Below are 17,930 nucleotides of genomic sequence, written 5' to 3' on the forward strand. Positions count from 1 at the left end.
TTCAGGCTGTAACAACAAAATATGTCAAAAGTCCAGGGGTGTGAATACTTTCTGAAGGCACTGGGCCATCCAAGTACGACTAGTCAAGCAGACTGTACGTGAGGGAAAACACCAGTGCCTGTGTGTGTGTGTGTGTGTGTGAAATCAGACCGCTCACTTTACACAGTTAGCAGTCTCCAGTTAGCTCAGAGGGTGTTGTATCCCTCTCCCTAACCGGTGTAATGAAACAAAGAGCCCAGGAGAGATAAGAGTTCCACAGTGATTCAACCTCTTCTAAATCACCTCTCTCACACTGCTCAGCTGACCAATGAAGTGACCAATGCAGCAAGCATCTGAGAAGTCACAGGAAATTAGTTCATAGATCTTTGGATGCTTTCCCCGAGACCTTTTGAAAATTACTGTATAGAGTAGTAAACAAATGTGTCATAGTAATCTTCCCCTCTGATGCTGGATGGTAATTAGAAAATGGCAGGAGGGAGGTTGAAATCAGTGGACTGCAGATGGCCGGAGGGAGGCTGAAATCAGTGGACTGCAGATGGCAGGAGGGAGGTTGAACTCAGTGGACTGCAGATGGCAGGCTGAACTCAGTGGACTGCAGATGGCAGGAGGGAGGCTGAACTCATTGGACTGCAGATGGCAGGAGGGAGGCTGAACTCATTGGACTGCAGATGGCAGGAGGGAGGTTGAACTCATTGGACTGCAGATGGCCGGAGGGAGGTTGAACTCATTGGACTGCAGATGGCAGGAGGGAGGCTGAACTCATTGGACTGCAGATGGCAGGAGGGAGGCTGAACTCATTGGACTGCAGATGGCCGGAGGGAGGCTGAACTCAGTGGACTGCAGATGGCCGGAGGGAGGTTGAACTCATTGGACTGCAGATGGCCGGAGGGAGGCTGAACTCATTGGACTGCAGATGGCAGGAGGGAGGCTGAACTCATTGGACTGCAGATGGCAGGAGGGAGGCTGAACTCATTGGACTGCAGATGGCCGGAGGGAGGCTGAACTCATTGGACTGCAGATGGCAGGAGGGAGGCTGAACTCATTGGACTGCAGATGGCCGGAGGGAGGTTGAACTCACTGGACTGCAGATGGCCGGAGGGAGGCTGAACTCATTGGACTGCAGATGGCAGGAGGGAGGTTGAACTCATTGGACTGCAGATGGCAGGAGGGAGGTTGAACTCATTGGACTGCAGATGGCAGGAGGGAGGTTGAACTCATTGGACTGCAGATGGCAGGAGGGAGGTTGAACTCATTGGACTGCAGATGGCAGGAGGGAGGTTGAACTCATTGGACTGCAGATGGCAGGAGGGAGGTTGAACTCATTGGACTGCAGATGGCAGGAGGGAGGCTGAACTCATTGGACTGCAGATGGCAGGAGGGAGGTTGAACTCATTGGACTGCAGATGGCAGGAGGGCGGCTGAACTCATTGGACTGCAGATGACAGGAGGGAGGTTGAACTCACTGGACTGCAGATGGCAGGAGGGAGGTTGAACTCATTGGACTGCAGATGGCCGGAGGGAGGCTGAACTCATTGGACTGCAGATGACAGGAGGGAGGTTGAACTCATTGGACTGCAGATGGCCGGAGGGAGGTTGAACTCATTGGACTGCAGATGGCCGGAGGGAGGTTGAACTCATTGGACTGCAGATGGCCGGAGGGAGGTTGAACTCACTGGACTGCAGATGGCCGGAGGGAGGTTGAACTCACTGGACTGCAGGACAGTGGAGTATGTATCTATTCGGATGGTAGTTTAAAAGACCCTGTCTTCGTGTCCACCTTATCATCCTGTCACAGTTACATGTACACTCCCAAGGGTTTAGGGATGTCCTTTCACTAATTACACCAAGCCACCAATGTACCCTTATGAAAGTCTGCATTTCTGAATAAGTCCATTGGTCTTACAGGAAAATTCCACCAAATTGGTATTTGTTTCATTAGTCCATTGTTGATATAGTCCCAAAATGTTTTGCATGTCAGCAATCAAGTTATCAAGATATATGTACATTTCAAAATACAGAAATACAGCCGGTATGATGCAAAACGCATCCTGACGTGACGCAAAACGCATCCTGACGTGACGCAAAACGCATCCTGACGTGACGCAAAACGCATCCTGACGTGACGCAAAACGCATCCTGACGTGAAACAGATCCTTATGTGATGCAAAATGCAGCATTATATGATGCAAAACACATAATACCGGCTGTATTTCTGCTCTAGTAGGACTAGTGATACACACTCACAGGTAACTGGTAAAGAGTCCTAGTAGTCCTTACCTTTGTCCAGGGACCTCTCCAGTGACGGTTTGGGCGAGGCTATCTTCCTGACCAGGGTGAGGAGGACCGTCTGGCCTGTCTGCTTCATCACCTCCAGAACCTCCTGGTTAGTGAAGCCCTGCAGGCTCACCCCGTCTAGCTGGCACAATGAAACAGCCCAAAATTACTTCTCACCCTTGTCCCCGTAAACTCTGACAGGGGGTTTCTGACATTTTTCTATTTTAAGCAGGTAAGACAGTGAGAACAGATTTTCAATAGAAATCTGAACTGACAATGAAGACCCAATATGGTTGTGTTATAGTGTGGTGTGTGGTTGTGTTATAGTGTGGTGTATGGTTGTGTTATAGTGTGGTGTATGGTTGTGTTATAGTGTGGTGTATGGTTCACTCTCTCACACTCTCATGCACTCTCAAGCACTCTCAAGCACGCACTCTCTCACTCACTCACTCACTAACGCACACACTCACACTCTCTCGCACTCTCTCTCACACACACACACCTTGAGGTTAATGAGGGTTGCGCTCATTAAAATCTGATTAATGGTCTCACCTCTATTATCCTGTCATAGATCCGGATGTTTCCGCTCTGCTCAGCGGCACTCCCAGGAACCACGTTCTTCACAAACACCCCGACCGCATCTAGGAGAGAGAGAAGGGGAGGTGGAGAAAGTGAGGCAGACGGAAGGAAAGAATGGGAGAGCAGAGAGAGAGACCAAGGAGAGGGGAATAGAGAGACAAGACACCATCAAAACAATACATCTCAAACAGTGTCAACAATACAGGATCGGAGTACAAATAGGGGCTAGGGGACTAGGATTAGGGGGCTGGGTTAAGGGTAGGGGACTAGGATTAGGGGGCTGGGTTAAGGGTAGGGGACTAGGATTAGGGGGCTGGGTTAAGGGTAGGGGACTAGGATTAGGGGGCTGGGTTAAGGCTAGGGGACTAGGATTAGGGGGCTGGGTTAAGGGTAGGGGACTAGGATTAGGGGGCTGGGTTAAGGGTAGGGGACTAGGATTAGGGGGCTGGGTTAAGGGTAGGGGACTAGGATTAGGGGGCTGGGTTAAGGGTAGGGGACTAGGATTAGGGGGCTGGGTTAAGGGTAGGGGACTAGGATTAGGGGGCTGGGTTAAGGCTAGGGGACTAGGATTAGGGGGCTGGGTTAAGGGTAGGGGACTAGGATTAGGGGGCTGGGTTAAGGGTAGGGGACTAGGATTAGGGGGCTGGGTTAAGGGTAGGGGACTAGGATTAGGGGGCTGGGTTAAGGGTAGGGGACTAGGATTAGGGGGCTGGGTTAAGGCTAGGGGACTAGGATTAGGGGGCTGGGTTAAGGCTAGGGGACTAGGATTAGGGGGCTGGGTTAAGGGTAGGGGACTAGGATTAGGGGGCTGGGTTAAGGCTAGGGGACTAGGATTAGGGGGCTGGGTTAAGGGTAGGGGACTAGGATTAGGGGGCTGGGTTAAGGGTAGGGGACTAGGATTAGGGGGCTGGGTTAAGGGTAAGAGGCTAGGGGACTAGGATTAGGGGCCTGGGTTCAGGGTAAAAGGCTAGGGGACTAGGATTAGAGGGCTGGGTTAAGGCTAGGGGACTAGGATTAGGGGCCTGGGTTCAGGGTAAGAGGCTAGGGGACTAGGATTAGGGGTCTGGGTTAAGGCTAGGGGACTAGGATTAGGGGCCTGGGTTCAGGGTAAAAGGCTAGGGAGCCAGGAGTTGACATGGTATTGGGCATCGGCCTACCTTCGCGGGTTAAGGAGTTGTATCCGATGATGGTGATCCCCAGGCTCTGGCCCTCCTTCTTCCTCAGAGGCACTTTATGGATCTCATAACCCTCCAGGTTGGGCTGGAAAACCAGAGAGATATGCTGTACATGTACTGACGTTCTAATGTCACGGACATATTCACCACAATAGGTAGGGCAGTGGAGGGGCAGGGGTCACAGGAGAAGGTGTGTGCATGTCTAGGTTTGTGTGTGTGTGTGTGCGTTCCCCATGCTCCTGTCTCACTCACCGTCCTGTAGATCCTACTCTGGGGTTCGACTCCAGAGGGTAAGACAGAGACGGGGCTGGCGGCGGGCGGGGGAGGGGGCGGCGGGGAGGTGGAATACTGTCCCGAGGGGTCACGGGCGATGAGCATGCGCACGTGGCTCCCGCAGCCCTGCAGCACCTTGACCACCTGGTCGCTGGCCAAGCCACCTGTGGGGGTCTCACCAATACGCAGGATGTGGTCACCTGTACGCAGGCGCCCATCCTATAGGGGGGAAAGAAAGCAAGAAAGAAAGCAAGAAATAAAATGTTAACATTTGTACAAACTGGAAATATGAATAATACACAATGCATTATAGTTAAGTTCAGGGTCTAGCAATAACAGCAATTAATTAGACTTTTACTAAAGTAGAATTTTACTGGGTGACTTTTACTTTGAGTAAAAGTAAAGATACCTTAATAGAAAATGACTCAAGCATGACAATTGGGTACTTTATCCACCACTGTTGGTTGCTAGTACATGAAAGAACTACCCCAAAAATCTGCTCATATTCAACATTTCGCTTAGTTGGACCATTTGATCATTTCAGCCAATGTTGTCCAACGCATTTTACATCCCACTTGAACAGGCCAGTCCCACCCTGATCTGGGCCTGGCCCCGCGGTACTAAGCTGGGAAGTGTATTCACCGACTCGCAGGTCAAGCAGAATAAACTCAACGAGGGAAAAAGAGGAAAAAGTCAAAAGAGAGGGGAGAACAGCATCCTTTGTGGAAAGAGGGATGAAAAGTGTTTGATGTATAACCGTGGTGCAGGAAATCTCCCCAACTTCTCTCCCTGGGTCTGTGCACGGGACAACGGGGGCGCATTGAAGCCAGCCCTGGCCATTAAACATTGAAATGGGAAACGCCAGGGTCTAACAAAGCCCCAATTTTGACAGCTTTTTTGGAGCATAAGATCCAGTGATGTGTGAAATGCTGCACTGTGCTTTTTGAACAAGCAGGGTTTTGTTGCTCAGCCTGGGCTCTCTTGGACATTCAAAGAGAACGAGAGAAAGAGCGAGAGAGACAGAGAGAGACAGAGAGAGAAAGGGAGGGTGTGGTAGACAGAGAGAGAGTGAAAAGGAAAGGAGGGAGGGGTAGAGAGCGAGAGAGAGAAAGAAAAAGAGAGGAGTGGTTCAAAGCGGTTTCAGAAACAAGGGATAAGGTTTTTTTAAATCCAGATCCCTCTTGGATAACACTTTATTATAAAAGGTTATAACCGACAGACTGGTTTTTTTTACAAATCAAATGACATGTTCCCATGTTAACTCGCTGAATAACTGAATACACCCCAAGCTCACAAAATGAAGGACAAAAGCCAAGCGTTAAAGTGGGAAAAGAAAAGAAAGGGTCTGCTTGTAAATGAGCATCGGCTGTGTCAGGGACTTTGGGCGTCTGCGAATAAACCTTTCGCCAACATCTCTGTAATTGTGAACAGAAAAGTGGTCCTTCGAGCAGGATGCAGGCCTAGCGTGCTCTGTGTAGCCAGGATGTAATCCCCTTTACAAGGTGATCATTTTTTTCCCTCCGGCTCAATGGCTATTATAATGTAACTGAGCCCTTTATGGGACACGCTCAGCATTAATTCAGCTAAACTGGCTGTTACTATTCATAGGGGAAGACCGGTCTGTTACCAAAGGATCAGGAGGAAGAGAGAAGGAAGCCCTGAGTATGTAATGGCTTAGTAGGCCTACTGCGGAAAACTGATGTAGGCTGTGAACTTTTTCCATTGCACATCTTAATCGTCTTGTCGAATTATCTTAATTTAATATCTTAAAATGAAGAATGAAGATGATCTGGCCTCCACAATCCCCCGACCTCAACCAAATATATATATATATATATATATATATATATATATATATATATATATATATATATGTGTGTTTTAATAATACCATCTTGAGAAGAACTAAGAATTAAATAAACGCTAGACAGTCAGGCAGAATCAGGCATTCAGGACACATGGCCATTGATTGTTACAATGTTTAAGCAGAGGAACACAGTATTAGCCAATGCAAAATGCATAGAATTGCAGAAAATGTGCTTTAAAACTGCCGAATAGTTTGAGTTCCATGATAAACTATAGATAATTGCTGGAAATGAGCTTCAAAATTGCTAAATTGTCTCTCAGCTAATAAATAAATAAATATATATTGCAGAAAATGTGCTTTACAACAGCAACATTTCCTCTACACCACCAAGATACCATTACCTTTCTAGGTAATAGACTGTTAGAGTTTACACTTCCTCTTCCAATGAACTGTGGTAGACTGTTTCCAATTGAAACAGGACTCTGGTTCCAAATCTATTCCTTTTAAAATGTTGATTACTTCTGCTTGCCATGATCATTCACCTGACAAGACTTGACCAGTTCTTGCTAACATACAATGGGGGTCCCTGGGTCGCCAGTTTGCCGGAGCATGGGTCCCTGGTCAAGAAAAGTTTGAAAACCCATGTCTTATTGGACCAGTTCAGATTAACCCAGGTACCAGTCTTAGCAGACTGCTTTGTCTGTTAGCTTTGATTGTTTAGAGTGTATGTAATGTCCAGTATCGTACCTTGTCAGCCACACTGTTTGGAACCAGAGTCCGCACCACCACCCCAGTGGCCTTGCCTCCAACAATCTCAAAGCCCAGGCCCGAGCCGTCGTTCACCAGCTCCATCTCCTCCATGTGGCCCCACTGCTCCTGGACGCTCCATAGAGGAAGAGATAAAGAGAAGGCAGCGTGAATGATTGGTGGATATAACTCAATATATGGCCTAAACTGGGCCGTGATTGGTGGATATAACCCAAGATATAGCCTAAACTGGGCCGCGATTGGTGGATATAACCCAAGATATAGCCTAAACTGGGCCGCGATTGGTGGATATAACCCAAGATATAGCCTAAGCAGGGCCGTGATTGGTGGATATAACCCAAGATATAGCCTAAGCAGGGCCGTGATTGGTGGATATAACCCAAGATATAGCCTAAGCAGGGCCGTGATTGGTGGATATAACCCAAGATATAGCCTAAGCAGGGCCGTGATTGGTGGATATAACCCAAGATATAGCCTAAGCAGGGCCGTGATTGGTGGATATAACCCAAGATATAGCCTAAACTGGGCCGCGATTGGTGGATATAACCCAAGATACAGTGCCTTGCGAAAGTATTCGGCCCCCTTGAACTTTGCGACCTTTTGACACATTTCAGGCTTCAAACATAAAGATATAAAACTGTATTTTTTTGTGAAGAATCAACAACAAGTGGGACACAATCATGAAGTGGAACGACATTTATTGGATATTTCAAACTTTTTTAACAAATCAAAAACTGACAAATTGGGCGTGCAAAATTATTCAGCCCCTTTAAGTTAATACTTTGTAGCGCCACCTGTTGCTGCGATTACAGCTGTAAGTCGCTTGGGGTATGTCTCTATCAGTTTTGCACATTGAGAGACTGAAATTTTTTCCCATTCCTCCTTGCAAAACAGCTCGAGCTCAGTGAGGTTGGATGGAGAGCATTTGTGAACAGCAATTTTCAGTTCTTTCCACAGATTCTCGATTGGATTCAGGTCTGGACTTTGACTTGGCCATTCTAACACCTGGATATGTTTATTTTTTAAACATTCCATTGTAGATTTTGCTTTATGTTTTGGATCATTGTCTTGTTGGAAGACAAATCTCTGTCCCAGTCTCAGGTCTTTTGCAGACTCCATCAGGTTTTCTTCCAGAATGGTCCTGTATTTGGCTCCATCCATCTTCCCATCAATTTTAACCATCTTCCCTGTCCCTGCTGAAGAAAAGCAGGCCAAACCATGATGCTGCCACCACCATGTTTGACAGTGGGGATGGTGTGTTCAGCTGTGTTGCTTTTACGCCAAACATAACGTTTTGCATTGTTGCCAAAAAGTTCAATTTTGGTTTCATCTGACCAGAGCACCTTCTTCCACATGTTTGGTGTGTCTCCCAGGTGGCTTGTGGCAAACTTTAAACAACACTTTTTATGGATATCTTTAAGAAATGGCTTTCTTCTTGCCACTCTTCCATAAAGGCCAGATTTGTGCAATATTCGTCTGATTGTTGTCCTATGGACAGAGTCTCCCACCTCAGCTGTAGATCTCTGCAGTTCATCCAGAGTGATCATGGGCCTCTTGGCTGCATCTCTGATCAGTCTTCTCCTTGTATGAGCTGAAAGTTTAGAGGGACGGCCAGGTCTTGGTAGATTTGCAGTGGTCTGATACTCCTTCCATTTCAATATTATCGCTTGCACAGTGCTCCTTGGGATGTTTAAAGCTTGGGAAATCTTTTTGTATCCAAATCCGGCTTTAAACTTCTTCACAACAGTATCTCGGACCTGCCTGGTGTGTTCCTTGTTCTTCATGATGCTCTCTGCGCTTTTGACGGACCTCTGAGACTATCACAGTGCAGGTGCATTTATACGGAGACTTGATTACACACAGGTGGATTGTATTTATCATCATTAGTCATTTAGGTCAACATTGGATCATTCAGAGATCCTCACTGAACTTCTGGAGAGAGTTTGCTGCACTGAAAGTAAAGGGGCTGAATAATTTTGCACGCCCAATTTGTCAGTTTTTGATTTGTTAAAAAGGTTTAAAATATCCAATAAATGTCGTTCCACTTCATGATTGTGTCCCACTTGTTGTTGATTCTTCACAAAAAAATACAGTTTTATATCTTTATGTTTGAAGCCTGAAATGTGGCAAAAGGTCGCAAAGTTCAAGGGGGCCGAATACTTTCGCAAGGCACTGTATAGCCTAAGCAGGGCCGTGATTGGTGGATATAACCCAAGATATAGCCTAAGCAGGGCCGTGATTGGTGGATATAACCCAAGATATAGCCTAAGCAGGGCCGTGATTGGTGGATATAACCCAAGATATAGCCTAAGCAGGGCCGTGATTGGTGGATATAACCCAAGATATAGCCTAAGCAGGGCCGTGATTGGTACAATAAAGAAGCAGTGATTAAAGGCTACTGGTCCAGTTTAATGATAAAACACAGATGTAAGTATTACAGATTTTTTCAGGTAAAAATATCAGGTAATCCTGATTAAATCGGGGGGAAATCACATCTCCAATGACGATGCATACATCTGTGCATACATGTAGGATGGTTCAGCAGGTCCACTGACACACCATACATTCACTAGAAGCAGCTCTGAACATTTGGTCTGGTCCCTGCCAGAGTCCAGCCTTATTAATTATCAGTGCGTAGGTGACCTGCGATATTAACTTAACCATTGTGTCTAACTGCACATGGCTGTGGAGCATTATCAGACCAACTTTTAATGGTTTTCACTAAACGTTTGAAATACAAACGAGCAGCAGAGGCTGATTCATGTCCAGGTCAGGGAATCCCTTGTGTCCTGTTGTCTAGCCCCCGTTACTACCTCCTTGATCACACACACACACTCCCCCCAGCCTAATCACCACAACGTCTCCTCCTAGGCTCTTTATTAACCAACCAGCAGGCTGCAATCACAGCAGCTCTTTTTCTTATTACACAGCGTTATCTGATAGTTAACTTCCTGTGCAGTTTGCTCTCTATCTAATGAAACCTTACTGTGGTGTCTTACGTACTGCAGCCCCTGGCGAGACCAAGCTTTTCTCCCTCTCCTGCTCACTGCTTATCCCGTCTACGGAAAAGACTAAGAGCCATTTCCCAAGATAAGAAGTGGAGCTTCACAGTCAGTAACACAGATGTGTTTTTTGTTGTTGTCGAGGGCTGGTTTTCGTCTACAGCTTTCAGGCCAAATTAACAAGTGTTGCCTGTTTCCTTACAAGTGGAGATGTAAAGCAGGCTTGGTTTAGTTCAATAAGCAATTTCGTGAAACAACAGATTCCATCAAACATCAAATTCCGTACAAATTGTTTGACAATTTGGTCTGTGTGAGTTTACTCTAAAAATAAGACACGTTCTTGATTTTTTTTCCAACTTATGGGTGATTCACAATATACTGTATATCAACAACAATAAAAACAGTTCTCTAAAAAGGCTTCGTTGCACAATTAATGGCATTTCAAACAGTCAGGAATAACCTAATGAATTTAGGGCTTGTAAAATGATACCACGGCAAAATAAGCCTTCCACAACCATAACACCCACTAATTTTTTTATTTTATTTATTTTTATTTTACCTTTATTTAACCAGGTAGGCAAGTTGAGAACAAGTTCTCATTTACAATTGCGACCTGGCAAAGACAAAGCAAAGCAGTTCGACAGATACAACAACACAGAGTTACACATGGAGTAAAACAAACATACAGTCAATAATAAAGTATAAACAAGTCTATATACAATGTGAGCAAATGAGGTGAGAAGGGAGGTAAAGGCAAAAAAGGCCTTGGTGGCAAGGTAAATACAATATAGCAAGTAAAACACTAGAATGGTAGTTTTGCAATGGAAGAATGTGCAAAGTAGAAATAAAAATAATGGGGTGCAAAGGAGCAAAATAAATAAATAAATTAAATACAGTTGGGAAAGAGGTAGTTGATAGGGCTAAATTATAGGTGGGCTATGTACAGGTGCAGTAATCTGTGAGCTGCTCTGACAGTTGGTGCTTAAAGCTAGTGAGTGAGATAAGTGTTTCCAGTTTCAGAGATTTTTGTAGTTCGTTCCAGTCATTGGCAGCAGAGAACTGGAATAATAACTGTATTACATTTACTATAATAGTTTAAACATGCTGTTTTGAAATAATTACTTATCTGGCTTTCAAGTCTGTCGATGAAAATGTATTTTTTGACACAAATTTAACCAGAACCATGCACATTCACTAAGAATGATCCACTTCTGGTAGCATACATTATAGAAAATTAACACAGGTCTCATAAACAATCTCTCAAGTACAAGCCCATGTGCTACTTAGTAGCCAGCTAATCTTTGTATTTAAGGTCTGGACAACTCAGATGTATTTGCTTTCTAACCAGGTAAAATGTATGAATAGACCCTCCTGTCCGTCTCCAACTGTTTCAACAACATGGCCTGTTCACTTTGTTTACATGTTGAAATCCAGTGGCCTACCGGGATAAGAAGACACTTATTTTTCAGAATGAGAATGAGTTGCCAATTCCTTATATAAATTAGTATTTTTACAGTCATTGCACATTTATAAACACAGCTTAGACAGCTAGCACATAACAGCAGGAGACTAAAAGGCTGTTAGCAGTACTTGGTACCGCAATGCCATGGGCAGCAAACACATTTTCCACAATCATGTTAATTGATACACAGGAGGAGGGGCTTGGTGTCTGTGTGAGTGGGAAGGTACACAGTGCACACGGCACAGGAGGAGGGGCTTGGTGTCTGTGAAGGTACACAGTGCACACAGCACAGGAGGAGGGGCTTGGCGTCTGTGTGAGTCGGAAGGTACACAGTGCACACAGCACAGGAGGAGGGGCTTGGTGTCTGTGTGAGTGGGAAGGTACACAGTGCACACAGCACAGGAGGAGGGGCTTGGCGTCTGTGTGAGTGGGAAGGTACACAGCGCACACAGCACAGGAGGAGGGGCTTGGCGTCTGTGTGAGTGGGAAGGTACACAGTGCACACAGCACAGGAGGAGGGGCTTGGTGTCTGTGTGAGTGGGAAGGTACACAGTGCACACGGCACAGGAGGAGGGGCTTGGTGTCTGTGTGAGTGGGAAGGTACACAGTGCACACAGCACAGGAGGAGGGGCTTGGTGTCTGTGTGAGTGGGAAGGTACACAGTGCACACAGCACAGGAGGAGGGGCTTGGTGTCTGTGTGAGTGGGAAGGTACACAGTGCACACAGCACAGGAGGAGGGGCTTGGTGTCTGTGTGAGTGAGAAGGTACACAGTGCACACAGCACTGAAGGGGGAGGAGACGAGGACAAAAAGACAAAGGCTTTTTCTTGCGATATAGAAATTTGGAACATTGCAGTAAATCTTACATTTGAATTATTTGAATTTATTCTATATAAAAATCGCCCTGCTGAAGACTCAACATCTAGATGTGAAGACACAGTCTACTTGCTGCTTTTACAGTATTCAAAAAGACATTCTGTGGCTTAATTCATTTGAGCACCGAAATATGGCATGTTTATATACTACTGGGTTAACATGTCAATGGAACAGAGTCTGAATTATCATAAAACAGAATTATGATTGTCAGGACATTAAATATTCACTAGACATCATGAGATTGAATTAAACACACTTCATTAAAGGAACTAAATACTAAACATATTAGAGATAATCTCAACCACACATACATAACATTATCCTGATTGCAAGGTTTGGCCTAAAATTCCATGTCCTTCCATATTGACAGTTCTGCCCCATGAGACGTTACAGAATTATTAGACAAACAGAGAATGTGGGTTAATGCCGGTTTTAATGAGAAAGCCATAATGGGAACGTGGATTCCAGGCACTCTGTTTCAGGAAGAAAATTTAAAAAAACTGTTCTACTGTGAACCTGGGACAACATGGCATCTAGATCATTCATCTTGGAGTAGGAGTGCTGATCTAGGATCAGATCACTCTTGTTTATATAATACTATTTATCATGACTTAAAAGGCCAAACTGATCCTAGATCAGCACTCCTACTCTGACACTGTGAATATTGCCTCATTTCAGTGTAGAAAGGGATGTCAGACTTGTTTTAAAATGTTTCAAGGAACTTAGGGTTCAAGATAACGGCAACAACCTCTAGAAGCCATGTTCGGTGAGAATGACAGGTATAAGGTCAGGTGGGTGTATGAGAGTGAGCAATGCACCAGAGAAACAGACTGTGCAATCTGCCATTTCAGGCACGGAAGGGAACGAATCCCTGAAGCCAACCTAACTCAATATTTTCTCAGCTTTTCACAATTAGAAAGCCGTTTGGATGGGCAGGGGAGCTTGTTTAAAGGGGAGAGTAGGGATTAGGAACATTTGTTTTTAAGGGGAACAATCAGTTAATGGGTATTGGGGTTGAGAGGGGCAGAATGACATCTTTGATTGACATGCGACTCATCGTGCGGAGTTCAGGTTGCCTGTTGAGTTCCTCAAGAGGAAAGAGGAGATCATTTGTCAGTGTGACAGGGTGCTGTACAGACGGAAAACAATGACAAAATAAACACGCAATAAACAGGATCGCGGCAGAGAGATTTGACTTCTGATATACAGTACCAGTCAAAAGGTTAGATACCTACTCATTCAAGGGTTTTTGTTTATTTTTACATTGTAGAATAATAGTGAACACATCAACAGTATGAAATACCACATATAAAATACATAACATATAATACATATGTTAAGTTTTGAGGGAGTGTGCAATTGGCATGCTGACTGCAGGAATGTCCACCAGAGCTGTTGCCAGAGAATTTAATGTTAATTTCTCTACAATAAGCCACCTCAAATGTTGTTTTAGAGAATTTGGCAGTACGTTCAACCGGTCTCACAACCACAGACCACATGTATGGCGTCATGTGGATAAGAGGTTTGCTGATATGAACGTTGTGAACAGAGTGCCCCATGTTGGCGGTGGGGTTATGGTATGGGCAGGCATAAGCTACGGACAACGAACACAATTGCATTTTTATCAATGGCAATTTGACTGCACAGAGATATCGTGATGAGTTCCTGAGGCCCATTGTTGTGCCATTCATCCGCCACAATCACCTCATGTTTCAGCATGATAATACACAGCCTCATGTCATAAGGATCTGTACACAATCCCTGGAAGCTGAAAATGTCCCATTTCTTCCATGGCCTGCGTACTGTACTCACCAGACATGTCACCCATTGAGCATGTTTGGGATGCTCTGGATCGACCTATACAACAGAGTTTTCCAGTTCCTGCCAATATCCAGCAACTTCACACAGCCATTGAAGAGGGGTGGGACAACATTCCACAATCAACACCCTGATCAACTCTGTGAAGTAGATGTGTTGCGCTGCTTGAAGCAAATGGTGGTCCCACCTGACTGGTTTTCTGATCCACGCCCCTACCTTTTTTTTAAGGTATCTGTGACCAACAGATGCTTATCCGTATTCCCAGTCATGTAAAATCCATAGATTAGGGCCTAATCAATTTATTTCAAATGCTTGATTTCCTCATAAACTGTAAATCAGTCAAATCTTTTAAAATTAAGCATGTTGCATTTATATTTCTGTTCAGTATATGTAATTTATATTGGCTTTTCAGGAGTTGGTTATTCCCACATTTTCAGTATTTATTGTCAGGTTTTTCTGACGAATCAGAACGGAGAGAGCTAATAGAGGGAGTGGTGCCAAGCTGACACTTAAACATTTGAATAAAGAGACTCAGGACCGGCATCTGGGTTTTTGTAGAAGCTTGGCTCGGGTGACAGATAGTCAGGCCGGGAGAAACGGCAATAAAAATCAAATCCAGACATCAGTCTTTTTTTAAACCAGCGTTTCATTAAACAACCTCAAGAGAAACAGCACATGAATAAAACACAAGGCAAAAGCAAGGCCCAGGCTTGATACAATGCAGGATATGGCCTCGATCCAAACAGGATTAAAAACAACAAGAATAGTGAAATAGCACACGATAATGACCAAGAAATAGGCACTACATTATAATAATGGCTGGAACTAGGCAGCCTAACTTGTCTGTGACGTATCCTTTGCATTAAACTAAGATTTGGGCGTCTGGCACTAGTTTCTCATATTTTTATCCCCACGATAATTGTTTTTCAGGAGGGATTTCTGAAGGCTTTTCTTCAGGGTTATTTAATTAAACTTGTGGCGGGTAGAGCTGGTTCTGTTTGTTGTCGGAGCTTCAGGTTAATCATGTCGATCACCCCAGTGTTGATCTATCCCAGTCTCGCTTTCATCCGCTCACGTTTATTTTCCGTCCGTAAGAAAACAGAGGGGTCAGCCGGTCTGTGTTGCTTTTCATTCTACTCCTCCCTTTGCTTGTCAGTTCTGATGTAAATTACCACCCATTTTATCCTATCGAGTTGAATGATAATTATGCTTTGTTAATAGACCGCTGCTCTTTGCTTAAGTATGGGTCCCCCTGCACTGAATTAAGTATGGGTCACCCTGCACTGAATTAAGTATGGGTCACCCTGCACTGAATTAAGTAGGGGTCCCCCTGCACTGAATTAAGTATGGGTCCCCCTGCACTGAATTAAGTATGGGTCCCCCTGCACTGAATTAAGTATGGGTCCCCCTGCACTGAATTAAGTATGGGTCACCCTGCACTGAATTAAGTATGGGTCCCCCTGCACTGAATTAAGTATGGGTCCCCCTACACTGAATTAAGTATGGGTCCCCCTACACTGAATTAAGTATGGGTCACCCTGCACTGAATTAAGTATGGGTCCCCCTGCACTGAATTAAGTATGGGTCCCCCTACACTGAATTAAGTATGGGTCCCCCTGCACTGAATTAAGTATGGGTCACCCTGCACTGAATTAAGTATGGGTCCCCCTGCACTGAATTAAGTATGGGTCCCCCTACACTGAATTAAGTATGGGTCCCCCTGCACTGAATTAAGTATGGGTCCCCCTGCACTGAATTAAGTATGGGTCCCCCTGCACTGAATTAAGTATGGGTCCCCCTACACTGAATTAAGTATGGGTCCCCCTGCACTGAATTAAGTATGGGTCCCCCTGCACTGAATTAAGTATGGGTCCCCCTACACTGAATTAAGTATGGGTCACCCTGGAATGAATTAAGTATGGGTCCCCCTGCACTGAATTAAGTATGGGTCCCCCTGCACTGAATTAAGTATGGGTCCCCCTGCACTGAATTAAGTATGGGTCCCCCTGCACTGAATTAAGTATGGGTCCCCCTGCACTGAATTAAGTATGGGTCCCCCTGCACTGAATTAAGTATGGGTCCCCCTACACTGAATTAAGTATGGGTCCCCCTGCACTGAATTAAGTATGGGTCCCCCTGCACTGAATTAAGTATGGGTCCCCCTGCACTGAATTAAGTATGGGTCCCCCTGCACTGAATTAAGTATGGGTCCCCCTGCACTGAATTACGTATGGGTCCCCCTGCACTGAATTAAGTATGGGTCCCCCTGCACTGAATTAAGTATGGGTCCCCCTGCACTGAATTAAGTATGGGTCCCCCTACACTGAATTAAGTATGGGTCCCCCTACACTGAATTAAGTATGGGTCCCCCTGCACTGAATTAAGTATGGGTCCCCCTGCACTGAATTAAGTATGGGTCCCCCTGCACTGAATTAAGTATGGGTCCCCCTGCACTGAATTAAGTATGGGTCCCCCTACACTGAATTAAGTATGGGTCCCCCTACACTGAATTAAGTATGGGTCCCCCTGCACTGAATTAAGTATGGGTCCCCCTACACTGAATTAAGTATGGATCCTCCTACACTGAATTAAGTATGGGTTATGGGTCCCCCTACACTGAATTAAGTATGGGTCCCCCTACACTGAATTAAGTATGGGTCCCCCTACACTGAATTAAGTATGGGTCACCCTACACTGAATTAAGTATGGGTCACCCTACACTGAATTAAGTATGGGTCACCCTACACTGAATTAAGTATGGGTCCCCCTACACTGAATTAAGTATGGGTCACGCTACACTGAATTAAGTATGGGTCACGCTACACTGAATTAAGTATGGGTCACGCTACACTGAATTAAGTATGGGTCACCCTACACTGAATTAAGTATGGGTCACCCTACACTGAATTAAGTATGGGTCCCCCTACACTGAATTAAGTATGGGTCCCCCTGCACTGAATTAAGTATGGGTCCCCCTACACTGAATTAAGTATGGGTCCCCCTACACTGAATTAAGTATGGGTCCCCCTACACTGAATTAAGTATGGGTCCCCCTGCACTGAATTAAGTATGGGTCCCCCTACACTGAATTAAGTATGGGTCCCCCTACACTGAATTAAGTATGGGTCACGCTACACTGAATTAAGTATGGGTCACGCTACACTGAATTAAGTATGGGTCACCCTACACTGAATTAAGTATGGGTCACCCTACACTGAATTAAGTATGGGTCACCCTACACTGAATTAAGTATGGGTCACCCTACACTGAATTAAGTATGGGTCACCCTACACTGAATTAAGTATGGGTCCCCCTGCACTGAATTAAGTATGGGTCCCCCTACACTGAATTAAGTATGGGTCCCCCTACACTGAATTAAGTATGGGTCCCCCTGCACTGAATTAAGTATGGGTCCCCCTACACTGAATTAAGTATGGGTCCCCCTACACTGAATTAAGTATGGGTCACCCTACACTGAATTAAGTATGGGTCCCCCTACACTGAATTAAGTATGGGTCACGCTACACTGAATTAAGTATGGGTCACCCTGCACTGAATTAAGTATGGGTCCCCCTACACTGAATTAAGTATGGGTCCCCCTACACTGAATTAAGTATGGGTCACCCTACACTGAATCACCATAATATGTGTAAACCTCATTTAATTGTTTGAATGAAAAATGGATCCACTAAAAAACAGAGCTTGCTATAGTCATAGAGTTTCAAGATTAATATTGCTGAAACGTGTTAGGTTAAGTATTGCATTTTGTCAGATTGTAGGCCTAATGATTGCAATAGCTGAGGTGCATGAAGATGGCAGCTCCCATGCACTTACCACTAATTCCTTGTTTTGCTAAGTTTGCTGTATTGTACATTACTCTTTTTTGGTATGGTCAT

The 17,930-nt window shown here is 45.1% G+C and overlaps 1 protein-coding gene across 1 annotated transcript in view; it reads right to left on the reverse strand.

Annotated features, from left to right (window-relative positions):
• Positions 1-17,930, reverse strand: part of LOC110511200 (inaD-like protein) — a 297,471-nt gene that overhangs the window by 268,535 nt on the left and 11,006 nt on the right. The window contains exons 7-11 of the mRNA XM_090184789.1: positions 6,856-6,984; positions 4,281-4,520; positions 4,011-4,113; positions 2,827-2,915; positions 2,278-2,416 (exon numbers count right to left, since the gene is read on the reverse strand). Coding sequence (XP_090040915.1) covers positions 2,278-2,416; positions 2,827-2,915; positions 4,011-4,113; positions 4,281-4,520; positions 6,856-6,984 — 700 coding nt within the window. The remainder of the gene's footprint in view (positions 1-2,277; positions 2,417-2,826; positions 2,916-4,010; positions 4,114-4,280; positions 4,521-6,855; positions 6,985-17,930) is intronic.

Source organism: Oncorhynchus mykiss, chromosome 1 (assembly GCF_057628025.1).
Source record: "Oncorhynchus mykiss isolate SJ-2025 chromosome 1, ASM5762802v1, whole genome shotgun sequence".
Lineage (NCBI taxonomy): Eukaryota > Metazoa > Chordata > Actinopteri > Salmoniformes > Salmonidae > Oncorhynchus > Oncorhynchus mykiss.